Below are 17,862 nucleotides of genomic sequence, written 5' to 3'. Positions count from 1 at the left end.
GAGGTTATCTGACAGCAAAGAATGGCGGAGAAACTGTGTTAACTCCATCTTTCTCCCCAGCAACATCCTAGGCCATTTTCAAGCACAAAGATCTAGTGCTGGACAGGCTGACCGTCCAAGCCGTAGGTCCACGGTTGAATCAGTTCGACCGGCGTATCATGGACCGAGACAACACTGCCCAGGCACGCACCAGTCAAGTAGGCTTCGGGGAGCGGACTCTCCATGAAGTAGCGACTCGACGCACCGTTTTCCAGTGGATCACATACCCCGCTTGCATAATCAGAATGCCATCCACCATAGTAGTTGCAGGTGGGGGATAGAAAGGCCGGGTCGTAGTTGCCCAGGCTGGAAATATCGAGGAGCTGCTGATCGCATAAGGATTCAAAAAACGGAAACCTTAAACTGATTAGCAGTGATTCTTTGACTCCTGAAAGGGTGTGGTTCTCTCTCACTTGATGAATGAGTTGCAACAACAAGTAGGTAACATCTGAACCGAGTAGTCAGGGGGGCCTAGACTGCCGTAACCATCGAACATCTGTTGTTGAAGAGCCAGACTCGAAGACGTTATTGTGGAAGGTTGCAGCATTTGCACCGAGAACATATCCTTCAAAGTGGGTTCCCCAGAGGAAGTCAGCTTTGCAGGCGATAGTAATGAGTGAACCGCCTTGGCATGGCTCGTCGTGACGGAGCACGGCTCGACGTCTGTTTGATGGCGCGTATCGTTTGTTGACAACGACGTGTCTTTCTGTGGCGGGGTTTGTGGTCTAGACGCATTATCAGAACGAACTTCAGCCTCGGCCGGGACCGTGTGCATGGTCAGATCGGGCGTCAGGACGTCTGTTTGATAGTATATGCCGTTTGTTGACAACGAGATGTCTCGCTGTGGCGAGGTTTGTGGTCTATAGGCATTATCAGTACGAACTTCAGCCTCGGCCAGGACCGTGTGCATGGCCAGATCGGGCGTCAGCAAGTTTGGTATTGAGATTCGAGAAGCCATTGTCGTTATGAGGGTTCGCTGAGTACGTCGTTGAATCTTTGGTTGTAGTGAAGCAGTACGTGAAGTACGTGACTGAGGGGATTGTCGTGTTATATAGATTGGTTGATCAAGTAGGACATCTGGCGATCTTTGGTATATTACACAGCCGCCGCTGGCGCAGGCGGTGCCGAGTCTTGGTCGCAACGATGATGGAGGTGCTTGAGGTCTTGGGCATTAGCCTGCAGAAGCCCGGTTTTCCAACAAGCATTCGAGTTGGCGAAGTGGGAGGTGATGACAGCCAACGAACAGTCTGCATGTTTCGCCGCCATGTAAACGTGAAGACGAGTACAAGGGTCAGGGGTCGATCGAGACTTGCGCACGAGACCACGCCAATCATCGCCTGAGGTCCAGTCGGTTCGAAATCGGCTGTGGGGCTTGATGTCTGTATTGCTTCATCGCAGCCACTTGTGGATCGGCAGGCCGATTGAACGGGACAACTTCTGTGCGGTGCGACCCAGCCTAATGCGAAACGGCTTTTGGTGACTTGAGCCGACATGCCTCTAACCGCAGCCGTTACTGGATCCTCTTCGCGACCAGAGACATTCGAGAACCCGCAAAGTATCTGCTGTATTGCTGACAACACGCTTCCCAAGAGCTATAATTGGCTTTTGGCACCCCCGCATCACTGGTTCATGAATTTGCCAATAAAATTGCGATACAGGGCCAAACGTTGGTTCTTAGTCATTCAATCCGAATGGCTTGTTGCCGAGCTCGAAGCGGCAAATGGGCTCTGGGTCCTAGTTGCAACCGCAGGGGGTTGGAGCTGTTTATGGCTTCGAAGAATACGGGTTCTCAGCTTCGGCAAGGCGCAGTCATGTAATCAGCATCTATCAATGAACGACTGAATAAAGTCGCGCTTCATCTTACTACACCATCCATTCGCGTGCGATACCCTCAAGTACCATTTTACTGCTAATGCAACATGTCATATGTAGTCGGTCGCCTGTTCGCGGAGACTTATGCCAATCAGTCCCGCGAAGGTGCATCTCAACATTGAGGTTCGAAATCTATGCTCGCATCCTGCCTCGCCGCCCATTTGAGCGGCTTCGGGTCACGTATGGACAGCGAGTACTGCAGAAGAATACACTAAAGTCTTTTCCCACGGCAGTTGGTGGCCTGAAATATGAGACTCCTCCAGATGCCCCGGGCCCTTGTTGTAGTAGAGGACACAAGTAGTCAGTTCATGGCCTTCCTGGTTGAACAGGCTACATAAATATCGAACCCTTGTGTAGTCATCCCTTTTATCGTCGTTTCCTTGGATTTTTAAAGTGAACCGTGAATCCGCGCCCTGAATCCACGCCTGAATCCACGAAAGGACTTCACTCACGAACCTCGGACGTTTCAGCGATTCGGCCACTTTGGCCTTGCACTGAAGATCCCCGCTTCAGTCCATCGAAGCAGCTGCAAGGTGAAGCTTTCGACAGTCTTCACCATTGGCAAGTCGCTTGGGGGCGGACCCGAAGAAAATGGGATCGTGCCATTTGTTGTTGTCAAAAACCAGGTTCATAACGTAATCGAGAACTTCCTCTAAAGACTTAGTCATCTAGGGAGAAGCGACGAATGCAGTCAATCATGGCGGCGAAAGCAAATGCCAGACTATTGGCTCCTAGCCTTTCTTGTATACTGCATGGATTTTTCGCGCCTGTTTCTAGCCTTACTTCGAAGTGACTGAGAAATCGGAGAGCCGATTTTAGCTGCTGCTCAGCACGAAACACTTCAGCCACGTTCGGAATCGGCGGCGAGATCACACCATTTGGACCTCCATCCATAGACACTAGGTGTCTTCAGGCTTTCTTTCTGCTTGGTCGTCTTCTGCTCATAACTAGTGCACAGTACTTTCAGGTCGGCCAAAACCTTTTTCTGACACAACAGGTATTTTGCCCGGAGCAGAACAAGTAAAGAATCAATCCCAATACTAGATAACGGAGCGGATGAATGATAATCTCCATAATACCATATGCTTCGCTCTAGAACCAGCCTCCAGGATTGTTTGGTGCCCGCTTCGGACTCCCTTTCGAATCAACAACCTCAAAGTCATACCCCCCTCGACCCCGTCTGACAGGAGCCAGGAGTACATCGAGCTCGGCTTTCGTCAACGGCAAGTCTTGTCTACAGCCGGTCTCTCTCCCCACATCGCCGTTCAGGTCGGACTCTAAAGGATTACCACGAGCCATACTGTTCTCCGCCACCAGAGAGTTTGTCTCGTCGATGACACTCCTAAATCTGCTGACAATGTCGGCAAGCTGCGCCACAGCTTCGTCGACGTTGGCTATGAAGGTAGACCCCTTCAGGGCGACGCTTTTCCAGTAGTCAAGTTCTTGTCTGAGACGGCCGGAGTCTCTCACAAGTTCTTCCAGGCGTTTTTCCCTGCTGACCGGGGCTTTCTGAGATTGTATAGCGACGTCTGTGAGGTCGACTGCGTGGGTTGTTCCGCCTAAAGCAACGACCTCGTTGTCTATGTCGGTCGGTTGACTCGGCCAACTGGTTGATTGGCGAGGGCGTTTCAGGGTCTGGTTGCCATGCCACTGTGCTTTGCGGATGGACTTCACTGCCATCAAGATGCCAAACCTGGCGTAAAAGAGTATTATATAGAATTTGCAAGGGACTTGTGATTTTTGGGTTCAAGAAAGAAGAAAAAGCCAGAAGATGATCTGAAGAGCTTCATGCGAAGCCGAAACACCGGCGGCAAAGCGGATCAGGCTGCTGTTATTGCCGTTCTTTTAACGCGGACATCCACAGCCCAAGAGGCGATCCAGTCTCGGCGAATAGAATGCGTCACGAATAGTTCCGCATCCACATCTCACTTCATACAGTAGTCGCGTCTAAACTCTCAAGACCATTGCAGAAACTGCCATTGTCATGATTTGCTTAGCCGATTATGGCTTCTGCAAATCCCACTGGGCAGGAGACTCGTTTTTAAGGCATACAGTATGATATCGGCCATCAACATGAGTCTGCGTGTACGAAGAGCAGAATTTGCTTCGCTCCAATTGGAAACTAGTCTGCAGCCATGTTGCAGACACTATAAATTTCACCATCGGCGTGACGTGAACAGAAACGATTGAGCAGCCATAGACGTGCTCATCTAGATCATGGACTCCATGTGGTAAGCCGTACATCATTGTTCCATCTCGGTGGATAGCCTGCTGATGAAATCAGGACCAACCTACTTAGACAAGATGAGCAGTGCTGCCTTGCCATCTGCCTGGCCGTCAACTGTCCCCATACCGGACTGACCGACGACACATGGTACCCGCCGTTTGACAAAGTAAAAGAGGACATCAACAGTACCTCGGGAGACCGCTTCGTTGCCTATGTCATAAGCTGTCTCTGTGGGCCGCTCCAAGGCAAAGAGTTCGTCGTCAAGGTGGCTGCGCTTCTGGCGTGCCTGAAACTCCGCGACGCGCACGAGCAACCAGACGATGGCCCACCCGACAACAGAATTAACCTCCTGTTCGAGTTTGATAAGGTGTTGAACTTTGACTTTGGCAACATACCTGTCATTGTCAAGGTGCTGGAGCAGGTTCTGATGTTCTCCGCGCGGATATTGGAGATCCATGCGCCGGAAGACGCTGTCCAGCCGGGGCTGCTGCCCGCAACTCTCCACATCTGCGACGACTCAGTGTCGAGGAAGATGCTTTACATGTACTGCTGCGTACGGATCTTGTTCCCCGACACCCACGAGTCATCGATGCATCGGACAAGAGCCGTCTTTCAGCTGAACACCGCAGACGCGTCCGAGTTGTTTCTCGACACGCTCAGCGACGGAGAGCTGGAGTCGGCAGGTCATTCGATGTGCGGCATGGATGAGAACTTATCCGATGAAGAGTATGTCAGCACGTCCGATGCCGATTCTAGCTTTGCCGGAGGCGTAGATGTGTTAGAGGAAAGCTCGGAGTCCAGCATGGACGACGATGAGGATGATGTAGACTAGTCGAGCAGTCAGTTCTGAAAGCATGAGAGATGTTGTTGTGTGCCGTTTGCTTGCGTTGCTGGTTCTCTACAAAACATTACTTTCCAAACAAATGCCAGATCCCTCGCTTGATGTCTACGCCTTTTAAGTGAGCCAGCTTGTGCCAGGCTTTACTAAACCCTCTGAAATCCCCAGCGCAACCATGACATGCTGAAGGGTTCATCACTAGAACAACCTGTATCAAAAAGCTACGATGGTCTGCTTGCCGATGACTGCGTATGATGATGCACACAACTGTTGCTGACGAGGGCTCGCAGACAGTCTGAGAGCATTCTGGGCCTTGTCTTTCAAGGCCTTTCAAGCCCGGCTGCAAGTTGCGGAACATCAACTACAGAACGGGCCGTTGTCATTTTACTCGTCACGGACGAGCGGATACGCAAGACGAGGCATCGGTCGGTAGGCTGGCCACCGGCGCCATAAGTGGCTCTGCTCTTCCCGCGCACGACTACGTGCCATCCTCCCTGCGTGAAAAGTACAGGAAGCATGTTTCGGCTGCAACGGTCGACGCCAAAAACATCTCTCCCAGCGCCTCATATAGCTCATCCGTCATGATGGTGTGGAGTACGCCGAGGTGTGCTCCCCGATATACGGTATACTGCTCCCGTCAGTGCTGAAACCGCGATGGCATCGCCGTCATCCATGCGTCTCGGCATCCTCGCGCTTTCTTGTCAGTATGCCCTCAACAACGCCCCGTCGGTCGCTAGCTCCCGTGCTCCTGGCTCTCCAGCTTGCCGTTGCTATCGTGAAGGCAACGTCGGCCATCGAGGTTCTTTCGCAGGTTCCGTCATGTGCTGTGAGTCTTTGCGTCATTATCCAGGTCTCCATCATGCTGATATGTTATCCATCAAGTCTGAATGTATCAGCAGCACATTCCTCATGTCCGCCTGCGACCCAGAAGACGTGACGACTTGTATCTGTTCTAACATCGCCATTCAAGCGGAATTATCGGCATGTGTGCAAACACACTGTCCGTTTGGCGATCAACTAAGTTGGCTCTGCCGTCCCCATTCACAGTGCCATCCTACTAACTACCTTGGCGAAGCTGCAGCGACGGTAGAGGGAGTCCTATGCGAAGCGTATCCCAAGGAATCGCGGAGGCAGGAAGTCCGACGTACGCTCGTCATCAGCTGCAGTCTCGTGTTCCTCGTCGTGGCGCTTCGTCTTTTTACGCGGATGAAGTACGCCGGTGGCCTATGGGGGATGACTACATGACTATCTTCGCGGCAGTAATTGGGCCCAACTCCCCTTGGCGAATTCTTCTGATGTCACCCAACAGGTCCTCCTCATCGCTCTGACCGCAGTCTACATGCACATTACACGTATTGGTTTCGGCATGCACTATTGGACGATACCAGTGGGGAATGGCATTGTTATCCGCAAGGTTCGGGAACCCGGGCCCGCCGGTTGATCGTGGTGCCTCACACTAAACGCCGAGTCAGATGCTTTACGTCGGAAACTTGGTCTACACTGTCCTCCAAGCCGCCGTAAAACTGTCGATCATTCTTTTCCTCCGCCGCATCTTCCCGTCACAAACCTTCCGGAGGATCGCCCAGGCCATCGAGATCATCCTCCTGCTTCACGGCACGCTCTTCACCATCCCATTTGCGGTGCAATGCATACCCGTACGATCGATCTGGGACCGCACCATCACCGACCGTCAGTGTCTGAACTTACAGGCGGTGGGATACAGCAGCGGCGGGCTCGCCATGGCGGAAGATATCGCCATCTTACTCCTGCCGATCCCCCACGTTTGGCAGCTGAAGATTTCCCTCCCGCGGCGCCTGGCAGTTATTGCACTGTTCAGCGTCGGTTCCTTGTGAGTCGGATAACCGCTTTGTGGCAGAAGGGAAGCGGAAGAAGGCTGACACGGCCGGCAGCGCCTGCGTGACATCGGCCATCCGGATCAAATATCTGGTGGAGTATAGCACCACGTTCGATGAGACGTGGGACCATGTCGATATCGTGGTATGGTCATTCATCGAACAGTCCGTGGCGATGCTCTGTGCGAGCTTACCCACGCTGCGTTTGCTACTTGTCAGCATCGCGTCTCGACGTCGCCCCGCATCATCGGGAAGCTTTTTCCACAAAGAGAGTCCGAAACAAATATGGAGTTGGTCTCTTGATAGAATGAGACGATGCCGTGTGCAGATACAAAAAGACGGCGACCCCGCGCCCCAGCAAATAGGTGAGGGTGTTCTCGTGACGACGACGGTGGAGGTCGACCGCCACTCATACATGGCCATGGACCTGCCACCCTTTCCACCGCCTGCCTACTCTGGGCCGAGGAATAATGCATGACATCAAAGTCCCGGCAGAGGAGATCATCGACGAGGACGAAGTAGGTGGAAAACTTGAAACTAGGAGATGCTCGTGTTGTGACAGACTTAGAGACTTGACAAGGCAGCGTGATGAGTTATGATGCGCAATGGGAGGTCGTTGCTCTAAGAATAACGGATGTAGGGGGCTTCCCCGCCAGGATATCATTAAAGGTGCGCGGTACGCCAGCTATATCCCGAACATAGTCAAATGCTGGCCTCGTTGTCTGAGATCACATTGCTTGGACGGCCTTAGAACATAACGTAACTGTTCACTAACTACAACATAATTTGGTTGATCTGGCCCGCGATGGTCAGCGTTGGGTCAACATCCTGGTACAAGCAGGACAGGCGGTTTCGATCGTCTGTTCCTGTCAAGTGGAGTTGCCCTCTCTAATTCAGGGCTTCGTGAAGCCGTCGTCTGTCTACGGTGGGAGAGAAATGACCCATGGCCTCCTCTCCCGGGAGGCCTCGCAATTTCCTACATATGTGTTCCACGCTGCGTCGCAATCAAGTGCTTAGACGCTTTGTGTACACTTGGTCAGGGAGTTTTGCAGAGTGCGTTCGGCTGAGCAACGGCAGTCTTGTTTGAGAATAGAGTGTGGGCAAGGGTACATACATACAGCAATACAGATTGCCCAAAAGTGGTCATTGTGAGAGAGGTGCTCATTGGGCATCGTTGACAGTGAAGTGGGTGAGGTTCGAGACATGGCTATGGGTGGGCTGGGATCCAAAAACACCTGCACTCGGACAGGGGACGACTCCGGCCCAGCGCCGCCGTTTCTTGCGAGTGAGTCGTCCAAGTACTGACGAACAGTATCACCGGGGTCGTCGTAACCAAGACTGGACCTTAGATATTGAGCTCTGAAGAATCCATATAGTGCCTCTAGAGTACTGTAGGATGTTGCCCCGTCTATCTTATCGGTTTGCTCGATGACCATCGTGTCCATGGTCCATGCCAATATGCTCGGCTGTGTCGGCGGCTGCCAGGGCGACCGCGCCGCTACCCACCACAAGAACCTTGACGGGATGACCGGCTCCTGGACTCACGGTCGCGTTTTGCCGTATACGTGAGGCGGCCTTGCACAAGACCGCAGGGCAAGGGGCTAAAGAAAGAGCCACAGTCGTACTCGCATGGGGAAAGGGGTCAGACCTTGGGACGCCGCAGTCTATGTTCGACTAGAGATAGCAAGACGGTGATTTCTTCCGAGTCGAGATACATAGTATGTACAGTAAAGTTTACCGGCAGTTGTGCGGTTGAAGAGAAAAGTGCCCTTGCTCGTCTACGGGACCAACCATGGATATGCAGCATTCGGACGGCCGACTGGAGCCAGAATGGCTGATGGATCAGCGGTAAACCAAAAGCCACAATGGACCCGCTCGACTCCCCTCGTTCCCGTTGCGTTGTGAGCTACCCAGCCCTTACTGCAACAATAGTAATGACTCCCGGCTCAGCTGAATATGGCTTGCTGCAATTTTGAGGTTCTTTGCGCCCGAAACCGTATATAAGAGCCTGCCCATACCGTCGAGAAACTCACCTGAGCGGTTGCTTGTACCTCCACACCGAAACATCCCTATCCCCTTCCAGCTTCAACATCCCAAACCGATCATCGATCTTTCATTGTTGCCTTGAACTGGTTCTAGATCTACCCAACTTGTTCAGCCACCCATTCAGCATACTACACCTGATACCGAGACCGATGGACCTACAAACGCTCGAAGATTCCACCTGGATCGATAAATGGAAGAAGGCTAAAGACTGGGATGCCTTAGTCGACTTGAATACCGAGTTTATCGAACTAAGCGCAGCCGGTATCCAAGACGTTCACACACCTTATCACCTTCGCCCCCTTGATCCAGAGTCTGAGGAACTGGTGCCTGCGCTGCTCCACCTCCATGAGTATGGCATGTTGACGACGAACAGCCAGCCAGCCTCCGCAAGCTCTTGCTTCTCCGACGAAGACGAAGAGTGGATTGACATCCGTCAGATCCCTTTTGTGGAATTCTTTCTGCGGCTTGATGGAACGAGGCCCATGCATTTTCTCGAGCGTCTTTCTAGAGATCGTAATCTCATAATTACCGCAGTTATGCACGCGCATGGCGTGGTCGTGGCGCCCCTACCGGATGGTGTCACTGCCATACCATTATCATTCGAACGGGTGCGACCGCGAATGCCGCAGACCAACGAGTCAGCAGAATGGTGTGTGATCACAGCCACGCCTGACGAGCCTCTCTCTCTTGATGAGTTGGGTTTGAAGACATCCCGGCCGTCTGTAACGACTTGGTCGTCTCTTGTACGGTGATGCCTATGCATGACGGTGATTTGTACAAGGAGGAGGAGGACGCTATGTTCCTGCAGAAGCTGGAAGTGGTTGATATTCTAGCATCCATTGCCGACCATGCTCGAGAAGCAGGGCTGGAATCAACTCGGAAAAGCTCTCTTGCGGAATCGGGAAGCCAGGCTACGACTCACTAGGATGAAGACGAGCATTCATTCGTACTGTAGCTGTCGTTGACGTCAACCAGCGGCGACTGGATCTCAGTCATTGACGAGGATAGAGCATCTACGAGGATGAAGCAGATAGAAAACTTGGGACTCAGAGACGCTAGAGCTGTGACAGAGTAAAAGGTTGCATAAGACATCGTGATGAGCCATGGTGCGCAACTGAACACCGTAGCCTTCAAGGAATAACGGATGTAGGGGGTTTCCTTGCGAGGATGTCATTAAGCCTGTGCGGTATATCCCGAAAATGGTTGGATATGCCGGCCTCCTTGTCTGAGATCACATCACTTGAAAGGCTTCAACACGTGACGTAACTATTCACCAACTACAGTGTCATTTGGTTGACATGGCATGTGACGGTCAATGTGTGGTCAGCAAACTGGGTGCAAGCAGCATCGGCGGCGTCGGCCGTCGATTCCCGTCAAGTGGCGTTGCAGTCTCTTACGCAGGGCTTCGCAAAGCCGTCTTCTGTCTACGATGGCGAAGAAATGGCCAATGGCCTACTCTCCCGGGAGGCCTCTCCATGGTCTACAATGTGCTCCATGTTGCGTCGCAATCGAGAGCCTTAACGCCATGTGTACATACACTCGGCGAGCGAGTTTCGCGGAGTATGACCAGCTAAACAACGTCGAGAACATGACTTCGCTCTACGTTGAGCCTAGTTCTGCAGCCTGCTGCGCCAAATGGATTTTGGCATCAATTTGGCGAAAGATGGGGGGACTGTTGCATGAAAAGTTCAGCAATCAGGCCAGAGAGCGGGAAGTGAATACCTCAGAGAAGATATGTCAATAGGCCTAGAAAGAGACCTTGTCAGAGATGGTTCGCGCTTTTTTGGCGTCGTGGTGCTGATCTTGTTGGCGCTTGAGATCAGGAGCACTTATCGGATGCGACGCGATGAAATGAGTGGCGATCGACAAATCCCATCACATAGATTTTTTTAGCCACATTTCCTCTGCAGTGCGGGGCGAGAAAAGGCAATGGCTCCCTGAGGCGGTTGGCCGTTCTCCGATGCTCCTCTTTACCTAGTGCGCAAATGTGCACTCGGCTTTTCCTGGTGACTACGTGCATGGTCACCTGCCTCAAAGAGTTGCTTCTGGTCGTTACATACAGTAGCCAGAACACTCTTTTCGGGTTCCTACCAGCGCATGCGGTGTTGTGAAAGTATCGTCGACCGGGAAGGTAGGAAGGGCCCGTCCGGCTCGGTGAAGGCAGGCCTGCTTGGGCACAATCCTGGCTGAGGATTCCTCAATGCTGGGTGCCACAACCAGATGAGGCCACAAACGGCTGCTGCTGCGCCCTAGACGAAGACATCCAGTTTCGGCCTTTAAGGCTTCACTTCACGTAAGCAGTTTCCGGTTCTTGTTATTTGACACGAGATTCTTGATTGTGAGAGACGTTTTTGCACCTAGCTACGTAAGAGCCAGAACATACCCCCTGTATTATGTACTATGCCCAGCACCAGCACCCAGCACCCAGCACCCAGCACCCAGCGGCCCAGGCTCCTGTTGCGCCACTTTCGGCTGTTGCTCTCGATACCCCGGCGATGGCCTCAGCGGGAGGAGGGTGTCGCCAACAGCAGCTGGTTTTCAACCTGGGTACTGTCGTACGCTGTAGCCACTTTTGGATCTTCATTCCGGCGTCGAACACCTTGTCGCCGACCACTCCATATTGTGTGTTCCCAGGTACTATGTAGTGCAATGGGTACGGTGACAGCCCGAAAATAAGAGCGTCGGTCGGAGAAGGACGCCCCCGAAGAATCGATGCGGCTTCCACGACTTTGCGTGTTATTAGCGAACACTTTGTTTTCCATACAGTACAGTACCGTGCATTCATGTGCCAGCGCAGCAAACCAGTTTGATCCAATGGATCCCACCCGCGCACCACCCGCTTCTTCTGATCTCAATCCCCCCATATTTCCTCAACAACCACGTCTCCTATCTCATCATCACGATGTAGATGCCGACCAGCAAGTCAATCCATGCTGCATGCCGGCACAGACTTGCATGCCGCAGCACGCCTTTAGCGGGGAGCCGGTCTCCCCACAGCCGGCCAAGGCAGCCGGCGAATCATCGCCGAGTACCGACACCAAGATGGACGAAAGCGGACGGAAGATGACATATGCAAAGCTCATCCAAACGGCGCTTCTCAGCAGGGAGACGCAGCAGATGGAGCTTAGCGAACTCTACGATTGGTTTGAAAAAAACACCAGTAGAGCCAACAGGGGAAACAAAGGATGGCAAAACAGCGTCCGCTCGAACCTCAGCCTAAACAAGGTTTGTCAACGTCTGCCAGACCAGCGTTCTGGAGTCGCACCCCGCTGACTCGTGCGAAACAGGCCTTTCAACGACTGGACGGGAGAGGCTCGTATTGGCGTCTTGTAGGGGCGGGCTTGACGGCGCGCCAGCCAACGCGCAAACCTCGAGCGAATCGCAGGAAAAAAGTCAAGGTGCTTCCTGCAGAGAGAAACAGCGTGGCATCACCCACGTCCTCGTGTGCATCCGAATCGGGCGACGTTCCGCGGGAGAACGTGTCCGAAGTTCGCCACGGCCACAGTAGCCCCTGGAGCCTCGATGATTCCACGTCTCCCGAGAAGAGCCAGCTCGAGGGCGACCCCTCTTCCATTTATTCAACGCCGAGTCTGGTCATTTCGACGCAAGACGACTTGAAGTATACACACGATCCACTATGGGCTTGGAACCTGGACAGCAGACGCTACGTGAACTGGCCATACTGCAGCTGCTTCTGTAGCCGACACCAGCTTGGCTGGACAGACATAAGCGGCACGTCGCAGTTCCGTGCCAGCACTCCCAGGTTTCCTCCTACATTGGCGACTGCCGGTGTAGGTTCGAGTCCTCACTCGGAAACGTCCGTTCATTGGGCAACGTGATGGATGGTTGAATATCTTGCGTCTTGGCGTCATGTAGTATAGTATTGCAGCATTGATGGACCGCTGTCGAAAGGCGTGTGAGGAGAAACATGAACTGTGTACGGACTTGTGTCATCAAAAGCACACAGTGAATCTGTCCAAAAAGAAAGGGAAAAAACAATATACAATACAGTACATAAAAAACCGATGGCTGTACCGCTTCTGAAAGTGCATCAGATTCGCCATGTCATGTCAGGTTTGGCAAGGGGACCATTCCACATCCGCGTCACACACGATCGGTGATCGGCTGGCCGACCCAACTTTGTCTTTGACTACCATCAGCCAAGAGTGATGCTGCTCATGGTGTTCCGACTGGCGTACACCCTAAATGCAGGCACCCGCGCAACCGCGAACAGCCGTCAACCGCCCTGGGTTTGACCAGACTATCCGGCCGGAAGTGTCTTCATGGTGCTGGCCAAGGGGTCAAAGACAGTTTTGGATCTCCCCAAAAACATCGGGCTTCGGATCCATCTACCCACAGCTCGTTTTGGCTTCCGAATTGCCCTTATACTACTATAAGACAGTCGCCTCGTCTCCTTTGTAGTAGACAGGCGACCGCAACCCCATGGCCATAATGACCCGTTGTAAACACACCGGCTGGCTGCGCGTGTCGACCAAAGACCAGGCCTATGTCATTGAAAGCTCAGACCGTGCCCAGAGACTGCTGGACAGTCTGCCGCGTCCGGACAGCCAATACCCAAGTACACTCGTGTTGGTAGGAAATGCGACCAAGCGGGTCGCTATGCAAAGACTTGGAGTAGACATCACCCCGCCCAACACAACCCGGGGACACGGTGAGATCCATCTTTCCCTGGCCCCGGTCGGCGCGTCCGGCGGGAGGCCCACCCTGATTGCCGACGCCGACATCCCCCCCATAAACGGCTCGGGAGGCCGAGGAAATCTACGCTCTGTCATGAACTCGCAACAAGGTCAATATCGACTGCGCACAGCGCAAGCATCCCGTCCACAGCGGTGGCATCGGGTGACCATGTCTACAACCGCATGCTTTTCCCTTTTGCAGATGTGGTCTGCCTTTTTGCCGATGATGTCGGCGGTGTAGAGGTCGTCGCACAGCGGCTTGCGTCGTGGCTGACCTTAGAAACGCCGTCTACATCGTCGGTGCGTCCCTGGCTGGTCGTCGTCACGAACGGCGGCGAAGAGAGCTCCGCACGCAACCAGCTGTTACAGGCCGTCCGCAAGAGGACAAACGTCCATGCATCCGAACGTTTCCATGGCGTCCGCGTCATCAGCCTGGCCGACACGTCTCCCAAGTCTCTGCGACGCCGTCTCCATTCCCTGCGTTGGGACATACTGAGCAACGAGCTTTCCTATATGGCCGAGACCAAACGAGTTGAGCGCGTCCTCGCCAGTTGCCTTTTCTCGGCCACCCATCTCGCCGGTCTCCTACGCCACGCCACGGCGCAACTCGGTGATGCCGACGCCCCGCCCCTCAACTTTCTCGCCCTCTCTCGGCTGGACAACCCGGTAGCGGCAGATCTACAAGCACACCTCGCGCGGTTTCTCATGCATTGCGACTCCGTCGACGCGTTGAAACGATTCGCCGTGCCTGTCATCGCCTCCAGCTTCCTGCTGGACCATTACCCCCCGGGCATGCACCGTACGTCCCGCGGGCTTTGGCCAACCCTGACTGTTACTGACCATCCCGCAGTCTTTGATCCGCGAGACGTCTTCCAGATGTTCTACAAAGACGTGTGCTACAACGTGTGTGGCGCCGCCGTTCTGGCGCACGAAGGGTCCACCGACTTCGTCTTGCCGTCTCAGTTCTCCAAGATGATCGAGGCCCAGATGACCCGTATGTTCCGGCAGCTAACGATGGGCCAGTCCGCGGCGTCACTCCACCGACAGCTCGTCGCCGCCTTCGCGGAGGACTGGAGACGGCTTCGGTCCGACAGCACGTGTTTTCATTGCCTACGGCGTCGTCCGCAATTCTTCCCCGAGTGTGGCCACGGCCAGTGCATGGATTGCGTCAAGATCTTTGGGGTCGCGAGTGCGGCCGATCCGTGGCTGATCGACGTCGACGAGTGTCTCCTTTGCGGACATAACGTCGGCATGCAGATACGAGTGAAGCCGGACACCGCGTCGCCCCGAGTGCTGTGTATCGACGGCGGCGGGACGAGGGGAAAATACCCGCTCAAGTTTTTGAAGCAGCTCGAAGACGACATTGGCCTGCCGGGCCACCCTGTGCAGAAGAACTTTGACGTCGTCTTCGGGACCAGCTCAGGTTCGTCGTGGAACGTTGCCGTTGCATGTGTGATTTACTTCGTAGCTGACACCTCGTGGCAGGCGCAATCAGCGCCGGTGCTCTCTGCATCAACGGCTGGACGGTGGACGAGTGCATTGCCCGCTTCGAGTCCCTATCAAACCAGGCATTCACGCCCCGCGGCGTCCCGTCCATTCCCATCATAGGTTCTTTCGTACGACTGATGATGCAGGTTCCTTTTGTCGCCACAGTTGTTCGTGCCGCAGCCTTGCTCCTTTTCGATAGCAGGTATCCGTCGCGACACATCGAGCAGGCATTGCGAGACATGTTCGGCTCGGAAAGAAGCATCGCCGACTACTCGGCCGCCGACACGATGGGTGCCATGGTCGGGATGACGGTCGCTACTGTGCAAGACGCAAGTGCCTGCATCTTCACCAACTACAACGGAGTAGGCCACCGGGGCGAAGATCACGGTAGTCTTCCCATTCCGCTGACACGGTCTGCTGACGCGATCCGATGACGCGATCCAACACCGCAACCCGATGCTGATGGGCTTCACAGAGTACAAGGTGTTGACGACAAGCGACAGCGGCGGGCAGGTATCTTTGTGGGAGATGTGCGTGCTTACTCGGTGTCCATACATCACGCCTGCATCTTGCTCGTGTCGTGGCTGATCTGACCTGCAGCATCCGATGTGCAACCGCCGCTCCGTAGTCAGTACCGGCTATCTCGTTACAGCGCCGCCGTCGATTGATTGCTACACGATCAGTTGTTGCTAACAGAGTCGTACAGCTATTTCACGCCTTGGTCTATCGACGGCCTCGGCACGTTCCAAGACGGCGGCCTGGTGGCCAACAACCCCTCCGCGATCGCTTTGCAAGAGGTGGCTTCGCTTTTCCCCGAAACCCCCGACCCAAGCCTCCTGGCCTCGGCGGGTACAGGCTCCTCTCGGGAGGAAAAGCAGCTAGCGCGCGAGCCCAACGGGGGATGGCGGGACTACTTCCCCTTCCGCCTGGCGCGGGCCTTTCGGACCCTTCGCAGTGACAAGAACGCCTGGCAGCGGCTCGTGGCGCACAAAAAGGTTGGCCGATCGGGTGAGTTCTTCCGCTTTGACGTCGAATTCGACGGCCCCGAACCGCCGTTGGACAGCCTGTCCAGCTTTGACGATCCCGAATGTGATGATGAATGTACTTTCGAAGGCCTGCCGGCATTGAAGCGGTTGGCACTTTGCGCAAGGGCAGAGCTGTTTATCTTCGAGCTGCGTGCTTCGCGACCATATCTGTTTTCTGAGGGAGGGTACGAGTGCTGCGGACACATCCGTTGTCGGCTGGGTGCCCGCTCTGAAAGCTTGAAAGAGTTCGTGTCGCAACTCGCCAGGAGCAAGGCTCACTTCCGTATCGGCGGCCATGAAGTAGCATGTGACTTTGCGTCGTACCCGATGACCCGGCCAGACGGCCATTTCTTTTTGGAAGTGAGGTTTCGTGTGGCCAGTCTGCAGGAGTCCCTGGCCGTCTGCCTGTGGGAGACTCCCGACGAGGGTCGCAACATCAGCGGCTCGCCATTTACCGTTCAGCAGCTGGTGCGGAGCCAAAAGCTCGAGCAGTGCTTCGGTACGTCTGACCATCGTACCAAACGATGTCGAGACGATGACGATGATGAGACAAGCCGTAAACGACCAAAATGCAGGCGGTAGCGGTTTGCCGTTAGCAGAAGAGACGAAGACATCCGATGCCGTCTCTGTTCTGGTATCGGTAGCGTCACGAAGAACAAAGGTTGCTCAGTGTCCGGACTGTTGGGCCGTCGTCTTTTTGAGGCACCTTTTGTGAGCAACACTGCTGTAGCATGGGTGCGCTTCATTGCTCATGGCGGTAAATTATTTTTATTTTTATTTTGGTTTTTGGTTTTTGGTTTTCGGTTTTCGGTTTTTTGGGCTGGTCTTGAACACTACGGAGTTAGGTCGCTGACTGACTACGCTGTTGGACGAGACGGTATATGACGAACGTGAACCTGAGACGAAGGTGTGATAGAAAATACGTATGTGATACAGAATCCGTCAGGGCGGATACTTGGTCATTGAATACACTACCTGTACAGGCTGGCTCAAGCCCGTACTTCAAGCAAAAATCCTTAGGTGTGACGGTGTCCGTATCGACAGCAAAATTCCAGTAATGGAGAATCACAGTTGCGTAGGACTCCGCCACGTTGAGAAGATGCTACCTGACCGTCCAGCTCCGCGTCAGCGAGGCAAAATTGGCCCGAGCGACACGGCAAAGTCCGGTCGAAAGCTGAGCCTTCTCGACCTTGTTATCCCACACGCGTTGATTGGTGCAGGAACAGACGGCGTACGATGGTCCAAGCTCCTTCGGCCAGTGTTGCGCAAAGGGAGGCCCGTGGCGGACGCGCATCTCCGCAGTTGCACAACACCATGCATCACAGACGGCCTGCCGATGGCTGGGACATCAACAACGACAACGACGGCGTCGCCATCAAGCGACAAACACGACAGTGATGTTATCTTTCTAGGTTCGAGGACAGGTAGGTGACGTCTAAGCAACGCGAAATAGCGCTGACGAGGTCATAGTGACGAAAGCAGCATTTCAACTAGAGCACCGTGATTATCTTCGACCGCGCGCAAACGGTAGAAAGCAACCGTCAGGGCAATCGTTTAAGAAGAAAATTGGAAAGCCAGCGTCAACATGTAGAAGGCGCCCTGGAAAGACACTACGCATCGAATACGTTCATGTTGGTTGGATAGCATGTTCGCACAATCAGCCGCATGATGTATCCCATCGGGTGCGGCTGAACAGCACTTTCGCCAAGACCACAAAACACCCACTTTTACCCTTTCTTACCCCGCATTCAAAGGGGTACTTAACGATACGTCACTT

At 54.0% G+C, this 17,862-nt stretch overlaps 5 protein-coding genes across 5 annotated transcripts; 4 read left to right on the top strand and 1 right to left on the bottom strand.

Annotated features, from left to right (window-relative positions):
* Positions 1-3,003: 3,003 nt before the first annotated feature.
* Positions 3,004-3,591, bottom strand: ColSpa_08969 (uncharacterized protein; the record flags this gene model as incomplete). The annotated part of the gene is made up of 1 exon (XM_049275181.1): positions 3,004-3,591. One exon carries the CDS (start codon positions 3,589-3,591, stop codon positions 3,004-3,006), a length of 588 nt encoding a protein of 195 aa, XP_049131138.1.
* Positions 3,592-3,984: 393 nt separating this feature from the next.
* ColSpa_08968 (uncharacterized protein) lies at positions 3,985-4,970 on the top strand (the record flags this gene model as incomplete). The annotated part of the gene is made up of 2 exons (XM_049275180.1): positions 3,985-3,996; positions 4,179-4,970. The coding sequence occupies 2 exons, from the start codon at positions 3,985-3,987 to the stop codon at positions 4,968-4,970; spliced, it is 804 nt and encodes a 267-aa protein (XP_049131137.1).
* A 1,478-nt stretch (positions 4,971-6,448) lies between these two features.
* Positions 6,449-6,829, top strand: ColSpa_08967 (uncharacterized protein; the record flags this gene model as incomplete). Its single annotated transcript, XM_049275179.1, has 1 exon — positions 6,449-6,829. One exon carries the CDS (start codon positions 6,449-6,451, stop codon positions 6,827-6,829), a length of 381 nt encoding a protein of 126 aa, XP_049131136.1.
* Positions 6,830-13,327: 6,498 nt separating this feature from the next.
* ColSpa_08966 (phospholipase A I) lies at positions 13,328-15,494 on the top strand (the record flags this gene model as incomplete). Its single annotated transcript, XM_049275178.1, has 4 exons — positions 13,328-13,682; positions 13,724-14,371; positions 14,423-14,995; positions 15,058-15,494. The coding sequence occupies 4 exons, from the start codon at positions 13,328-13,330 to the stop codon at positions 15,492-15,494; spliced, it is 2,013 nt and encodes a 670-aa protein (XP_049131135.1).
* Positions 15,495-15,516: 22 nt separating this feature from the next.
* ColSpa_08965 (uncharacterized protein) lies at positions 15,517-16,667 on the top strand (the record flags this gene model as incomplete). Its single annotated transcript, XM_049275177.1, has 2 exons — positions 15,517-15,590; positions 15,767-16,667. The coding sequence occupies 2 exons, from the start codon at positions 15,517-15,519 to the stop codon at positions 16,665-16,667; spliced, it is 975 nt and encodes a 324-aa protein (XP_049131134.1).
* Positions 16,668-17,862: the final 1,195 nt, after the last annotated feature.

The sequence above is a fragment of the Colletotrichum spaethianum genome (genome assembly GCF_022836535.1).
Source record: "Colletotrichum spaethianum MAFF 239500 DNA, contig25, whole genome shotgun sequence".
Classification (NCBI taxonomy): Eukaryota; Fungi; Ascomycota; class Sordariomycetes; order Glomerellales; family Glomerellaceae; genus Colletotrichum; species Colletotrichum spaethianum.
Note: the sequence above shows the minus strand (reverse complement) of the source record. Positions and strands in the feature narration are given on the sequence as shown.